Source organism: Acomys russatus, chromosome 31 (assembly GCF_903995435.1).
Source record: "Acomys russatus chromosome 31, mAcoRus1.1, whole genome shotgun sequence".
In the NCBI taxonomy this organism is placed as follows: domain Eukaryota; kingdom Metazoa; phylum Chordata; class Mammalia; order Rodentia; family Muridae; genus Acomys; species Acomys russatus.
Genome location: NC_067167.1, coordinates 2,632,841 through 2,640,340, shown reverse-complemented (window position 1 = coordinate 2,640,340; position 7,500 = coordinate 2,632,841). Strand labels below are relative to the sequence as shown.

The window sequence follows — 7,500 nt, the reverse complement described above, 5'->3', positions numbered from 1 at the left end:
ATGGATGGATGGATGGGTGGGTGGGTTCATTTTCAGGACCAACTCCCTCTAGTCCTTCCCAGCCTTGCCCTGGCTGTCTCTTAATGCCACAGTGCAGGCCGTCTTCACCTCTTTCCATACTCTGTCCCCTTCTCCAGTGTCAGGTAGACCCAGGGGATTCTGTGCTCCCATAACACTGATGTGGCTTCAGAGACTTGCGCTGAAGGCCTTGTCTATCTTCTCAGGGGGTGCCCCTCAGCCCATTCGAAAACAGGAAATGAACCCAAAGGCAATATGATTTCTTTCCTGGAGTGGGCACAGATTTTGAGGAAGCTGGCTGGGCTGAGCCTGGGCAGGGTTGAGAGGGACACGTCTGTGCCAAGCATGAAGTAGCTAGCATGTGACCAAGAGCAAAACATTCAGAATTAATGCAGAAAACCTGCTTTTGTTGAGCAAGCTCAGAGAGGTGAAGCAATTAGCCCGAAGCCACACAGCTCACGGTTTGGCCTCAGTCTCGTATTCCTCATGTGCTTCTGTCGCAGACTAAAGAACACGCGTGCCAAAAGACATCTAAGGAAACTGAGGCATGCGGAGGTGCCAGCGGTTGTCCTGGTTAAGCAGCACCATACCCGCATGCGGTAGCTGGGACACACCTATGCCCCATTTCCAGGGGTGTGAAATGCTGGGTCCTCGTGCCACCAACATTTGGCATGACTGCACCCGCATCGCTGTCCCCAGCCTGGTTGCACTTCCTCCTGCCATCTCCAAAAGGAAGCAGTCACTTCCTGTCTGGGTTGGGCAGCCTGGCCAGGTGGAGAGAGCGGCTGCCACAGCCAAGGCCCCTGTGGAAGTTACTGGAAGGAGATGAACCCTACAGTCTGCCTCAAAGCCCTGCCGGCAGCCTCTGTGTGTTTCAGAGCTCCGACAACAACATGCCACAGGCCGTTCTTGTGTTTCTGTCCTGTGCTTGGGGGCCACAGTCCAGGCAGGGCACCCAGTCAGCCCATGACCCCCCTCCATTTGTGACTGAGTCTCTCACTGGATTTCCTAGGTGCCGGCAAACAACCCCAGGATCCCGCTTGTGTCTAACTCCAGGACTGCTGGGATTGAAGGCCTGTCCCACCACGCCTGGCCCTGGCCAGACTGTTTTAACTGACTTTTTGTTTTGGTTTGGTTTTGGTTTTTTGAGGTCATTCTGTAGACAAAAGAAAATGAAAGCTGGGCATGATGGCGCAAGCCTTTAATCCCAGCACTCGGGAGGTAGAGGGAGGCGGATCTCTGTGAGTTCGAGGCCAGCCTGGTCTCCAAAGCGAGTCCAGGGCAGCCAAGGCTACACAGAGAAACCCTGTCTCGAAAAACAAAACAATGCAACCACACAAACAACCAAACAAGAATAAACAGGCTGGGAGTGATGGCGCGCGCCTTTAGTCCCAGCACTTGGGAGGCAGAGGCAGGCGGATCGCCGTGAGTTCAAGGCCAGCCTGGGCTACAAAGCAAGTCCAGGACAGCCAATGCTACACAGAGAGACTCTGTCTCGAAAAACGAAAATAAATAGATAAATAAACAGAGAGCTGGGCGTGTGGCTCAATGGTGAAGCCCCGCCTAGGACCCCCTAGTGAGGGACTGGGGGCGTGGTCAGGGTGGAGTCCCGTTTAGGACCCCCTAGTGAGGGGATGGGGGCGTGGTCAAGGTGGAGCCCCGCCTAGGATGCAGGAAGGTTCAACCCCCCCCCTCCCCGCTCAAATCCACAGGTTCTGTTCCACGCAGTTTACACCCAGCTTCCTGTACCCTTCACAGCAGCGCCTCTGTCTAATAGACCGTGGGAAACTGAGTCTCAGAGAGGAGCCTTGCCTCTGTCTGTCCCATCCACGAGATCCTCAGATTTGCAGACAGTAGCGCTGGCGGCCGCCTCCTGTTCTGTACCTCCTGTCCCCAGGTCTACACAGCCCTCGTCCCATTCCTCACCCCTTCTTTTTTTCCTTTTTTTTTTTTTTTTTTTTCCTTAGCCAGTGTCTCATGTAGCCCAAGCTAGCTTTAAACTTATCATGTAGTCAAGGATAGCCCAGAGCTCTGATCCTCCTGCCCCATCTCCGAGTGCTGGGGACGTTAGGCCTGGGCTTCTGTGCCAGCTTTGTGCAGGGTTGCGATGAAACCCAGGACCACTGGCCTCCTTCCTCTTTTCTGTTCTTGTAACTTTTCCCACTTCCTCCTGCGTGAGCTTCTGACCACCCCCCCCCCAATCCTGGGGCGCCTCATGCCGTGGGTCCCCACTTCCCTTCCTTGGAAAGGCTGGACGCAGGGTCCCAGGGGGCTGGACAGGTGGTGTCCTGGGGGGCCAACTTCTGGGCTCTTATTCCCCAAAGCAGGCTGGTCCAGTCTGTGGACGAGAAGGTAATCACTGCCTCAGGGCAGAGCATGCTCCCAACATCCCAGAGTCAGACAGCCGGGAGGGGTGGTACCAGCTTCAGGTGCTGGGTCCCAAACGGAAGGTTATAATGTAATCATTACAGACCCTCAGGCCTCGGAATCACATGGGGCTGCCCCGTCCTTTAGTATTCTATCCGCTCACTAAAGTTCATCTTCTGCCTGGGCGTGGCGCTGCACACCTGTCCCTCCAGCACTTGGGAAACTGTTACAGGTGGGTTTTGAGTCTCAGGCCTAGGCTACAAAGAGCACACACACACACACACACACACACACACACACACACACACACACACACACACACACACACACACACCCCGCCCCCATCCCAGTGTAGGAGCCAGAGAGGCAGCTCAGTGGTTAGAGCACCGGCTGCTCTTGCAGAGGACACAGGTTCAAATCCCAGCACACACATGGTGGCTCACAACTGCCTGCAACTCCAATTGCAGGGGAATCCAACACCCTCTTGGAAAAGCACAGGCATTGCACACGTGTGGCATATAGACCCACATGCAGGCAACACGCACATAAAATAAAGTAAAATAAAATCAACCCGAAGGAACTGCTGTTAAAATGTTGCTCTTCCTGAAATGGACATAGCAAAGCAGAATGTTATAAAAACACTGGGAAATAAAAAAACACAAAAAAACAAAAAATAATCAAAAAAAGCCAGGCGTGGTGGTGCATGCCTTTAATCCCAGCACTCAGGAGGTAGAGGCTGGTGGATCGCTGTGAGTTCGAGACCAACCTGGTCTACAAAGCGAGTCCAGGACAGCCAAGGATACACAGAGAGACTCTGTCTCGAAAAAACAAAACAACAAAACAAAACAAAACAAAAAACACTGAGTGCTCCTGACGTTTCTGGACCTGGTTGTGGGTGAGTGGGTGTCGCTCCTCCCTCATCCCGCCCCCTCCTCCGTGGTAGGACACTTTACATGTCCAGTTTTTTGTTTGTTTGTTTTGTTTTGTTTCGAGGCAGAGTCTCTCTGTGTCGCCTGGCTGTCCTGGACTCACTCTGTAGACCAGGCTGGCCTCGAACTCACAGCGATCCACCTGCCTCCAATTTCAGAGTACGGGGATTAAAGGCGTGAGCTGCCACCGCCACCACCACCACCCAGCATACCTCCTGTTCTTATTGCTGCCCTTTCAGCACAAAAGCAAATCCAGGGGCCAAGTACTGATAAAACTTTATTGGTGTCCAGGAGCGCAGGTCGGCTGCATCTGTCTCTCCTGCTTGAGTCACTGTGTTCCAGGCTGGCCTCGAACTTACAGAGATCTGCCTTCCTCTGCCTCCCGAGTGCTGGGATTAAAGGCATGAACCACCATGCCTGGCACATCTTCCTCTTTCCGTTAACACTTTCTTTTTTTTTTCTTTTTTCTTTTTTTTTTTACCCAGAGTCTTTCTAAGTAGGTAGCCCAGACTAACCTTAAACTTACTATGTAGACCAGGCTGCACTCAGACTCCAAAGATCTACCTGCTTCTGCCTCCCGAGCTGGGGACTAAAGGAGTGCCGTGCCACACCCCACACCCAGCTGGCATTTTCTTAATTAGTGATTGATGGGGGAGGCCCCAGCCCATTGTGGGCGGTGCCGCCCCTGCGCTGGTGGTCCTGGGTTCTATGAGAAAGCAGGCTGAGCAAGCCCCGAGGAGCAAGCCTGTAAGCAGCACCCTCCGTGGCCTCTGCATTAGCTCCGGCCTCTGGGTTCCCGCCCTGTTTGAGTTCCTGTCCCAACTTCCTTTAATGATGAACAGCTATGTGTAAACTGAATAAACCCTTTCGTCCCCAATTTACTTTTTTGGTCTTTGGGTTTCATCACAGCCATAGAAACCCTGACTAGGACAGGGACCCGCACAGCTTTGTACTGATGGTCAGCCTAGAATGTCCTAAGCCCAACCTACCAATGTCAGAGTAAAAATGTAGATTAGGTCAGCCTCTGGCTATGCCTCACGGGGTTGTGTAGAGGACCATACCCTGAGGGTGAAGACTCCATGGCTGAGGGACAGGGCTGGATAGGATGTGAGCTGCGCCTCTGCTCCTACCACAGGAAGCCTGTGCCCTGCGGCTAGGGGCCACACAAGCCCTGTCTGTCTGTTTTGTTCTTGTTGTTTTAATTTAATTTTAATTTATGTGCATTGGCGTGAGGGTGTCAGATCTTGGAGTTACAGACAATTGTGAGCTGCCACGTGGGTGCTGGGAATTGAACCCGGGACCTTTGGAAGAGCAGACAGTGCTCTTAACCACTGAGCCAATTCTCCAGCCCCTCTTGTTGTTGTTTTGAGACAGGGTTTCTCTGTGTAGCCTTGGTTGTCCTGGACTCCTTTTGTAGACCAGGCTGGCCTCGAACTCACAGCGATCCGCCTGCCTCTGCCTCCTGAGTGCTGGGATTAAAGGCGTGTGCCACTACACCCGGCTAAGCCTTTGCTCTCTGAAGATGCTGCTTCAGGTATTTTATCACTGCATTGTGAGGAGTAACTAAGATGCTGGTCCACACAGAGCAGCTCAGGGCTCTGTGGTCGCTGTGGACCCTGTGGGCACGATGGGTGCCATGAGCGCCGAGGTCACCGTGGGCCCCGTGGGCGTGGTGGTTGCCACGACCAACGTGGTCGCCGTGGGCACTGTGGACACCGCGAGCATCACGGGACCTTACCCCTGAGCACGCTGTTTGTCCCCAGGCCCCGGGGAGAGCGGGAAGAGCACGTTCATCAAGCAGATGCGAATCATTCATGGTGCGGGCTACTCCGAGGAGGACCGCAGAGCCTTCCGGCCGCTGGTCTACCAGAACATCTTCGTCTCCATGCAGGCCATGATCGACGCCATGGACCGGCTGCAGATCCCCTTCAGCAGGCCTGGCAGCAAGGTGAGCGCGAAGACCCCTGTGCTACGTGACTTTTTTTTTTTTTTTTTTTTTTTTTTGAGGTGGATGAAAATCATTTCCCAGAGTGTCCCAGGAACATCCAAAGAACCACCGGTCAAATTCCCCTGTATGCCAGAAATGAGTTTACTAGGGCAATTTATTTTTATTTTAAATTATATTTATATTTATTAATTTTTAGTTTTTTAGTTTTTTGAGACAGGGTTTCTCTGTGTGTAGCCTTGGCTGGTCTGGACTTACTTTGTAGACCGGGCTGGCCTCAAACTCACAGAGATCCACCTGCCTCTGCCTCCCGAGTGCCAGGATTGAAGACGTGCGCCACCACCGCCTGGCTATATTTTATTTTTAATTATGTGTCCGTTGCGTGTGAATGCAGCTCCCACAAAGGCCAGAAGAGGGTGCTGGATCCCCCGGGGCAGGAGTTACAGTTTGTGCACTAATCAATATGGGGGTGAAATTCAGCTCATGTTTGTGCAGGGAACACTTTACCCACGGAGCCAGCTCCCCAGCCCCTGCTCCCCCTCTCTCTGAGGTTAAGCCCTGGAGACTTAGGGCCACCCTGATGACATCACTTTCGTCACTTTCGTAATCCCCATCTCCACATGGGGTGTCATCCTGGACCCCCGGGGTCCCTGCTTCACTGTGAACTTTGGTGTTGCAGGTCCTAGCTCACAGCTAGCTACAACCTTTCTGACAGGCCCTTGGGGACACGGACCAACCCAAGCTACTCCCGCCTGTCACCCACTGTCACCCACACGCTCCCTGTAACACCCTCATGGCTGTGAGTGTTGCTAAAATCCCATCTCAAGGCAGAGACACGAACAACTCCTTCCCCTTCCCAAATTGCCACAGGCAGACATAGACCCCATCCATACGGTTCACTTGGGTCTGGAGAGTTTCTTGGGTCACCTTATGGAGTATACTGAGGGGGTAGAAGGGTGTGGGTGCTCCTCCTCCCCAACAGGCCCCAGAAAGCCTTACACTAGCCTCCTCAGCCCTTAGACTCCAGGCCCTCTTAGAAGCCATACTTAGGGTGAGTTGTATAAACTAGGTGCCAGGGAGAGCCTGGGTACTCGGGTGAGAGTCTTGTGAGCCCCCAACCACTCCATGGGGTGTGGAAACAGTCAACAGGCCTGGTTGGTATGATCCTCCTCCACCTCCACCCCACCTATCCCATCCCACCCCACCCTATCCCCACCCCCACCCCACCCCACCCCACCCCCACTCTACCCCACCCCCACTCCCTCTGGCCACCTGGGTCCCTCTAAACCTGGGGGCCTCAGGTCTTGTGCACACATAGCAAACCCAGTGGGTGTGCCCGCTGACACCGCCTGACTCCACACATGCACAGATGCGCACACACAGTGCAGGAGAACTCACTGTCTGTATGTGTGAACACATGAGTGTAAACACAGGCCCAAGTACGCAGAGTGCACTGTGGGGGTGTGAACATGGCCAGTGTCGGGGCGGGGGGGGGGGGGAACAACACGCGTGAACAGAATGGCTGTGGCTTGAGCAGGGACAGAAGGGCCTGGCAGATGGCGCTGGTGACGGCCTGCCTTCCCCTCCCTAGGGGACCCACCATGTCCTCTTTCATGCACTGTCTTCTGACACCTCCAGCCCATCTAAGGTCAGACTGGTCCTTGGAGTAGCGCAGAGTGAGGCATCAGAGCTCTGGGAGAGATCTTACTGGAGGAGTAGGTATTTGTATAAGGGCTTTGAAGCATGACTAGAAGTTCCCTATTTAAAAACAAATTATTTATTAATTACACAGTGTTTTGCTTGCACGGCCAGAAGAGGGCACCAGATCTCATTGTAGACGGTTGTGAGCCACCACGTGGTTGCCGGGAATTGAAGTCAGGACCTTTGAAAGAGCAGGCAGTATGCTCTTAACTGCCGAGCCATCTCTCCAGCCCTAGAAGTTCCCTATTCCGAGCTCTCAAGAGGCTGCCTTTCCTTGTGTGGGCCAGCGTAGGAAAGGGATGCTGGGCCGGCTAGGGATGTAGGCTACGTCAGGATGCTACCAGGATGGGAAAAAAACGAGAGAGAAGGAATGTGTTTTAAGGATAGGTGTAGGGCCTGCAGTTCCCACAGGCTGCCCGAACCTCTCACCTGTCCCTTCACAGCAGCACGCCAGCCTGGTGATGTCTCAGGATCCCTATAAAGTGAGCACATTCGGGAAGCCATACGCAGTGGCCATGCAGTACCTGTGGCGGGACGCGG

At 53.7% G+C, this 7,500-nt stretch overlaps 1 protein-coding gene across 2 annotated transcripts in view; it reads left to right on the top strand.

Moving 5' to 3' along the window:
- The window catches only part of Gna15 (G protein subunit alpha 15), a 29,096-nt gene that overhangs the window by 3,993 nt on the left and 17,603 nt on the right, over positions 1–7,500 (top strand). For both annotated transcript variants that reach the window (XM_051172848.1, XM_051172847.1), the window contains exon 2: positions 5,078–5,262. In XM_051172848.1, coding sequence (XP_051028805.1) covers positions 5,078–5,262 — 185 coding nt within the window. The remainder of the gene's footprint in view (positions 1–5,077; positions 5,263–7,500) is intronic.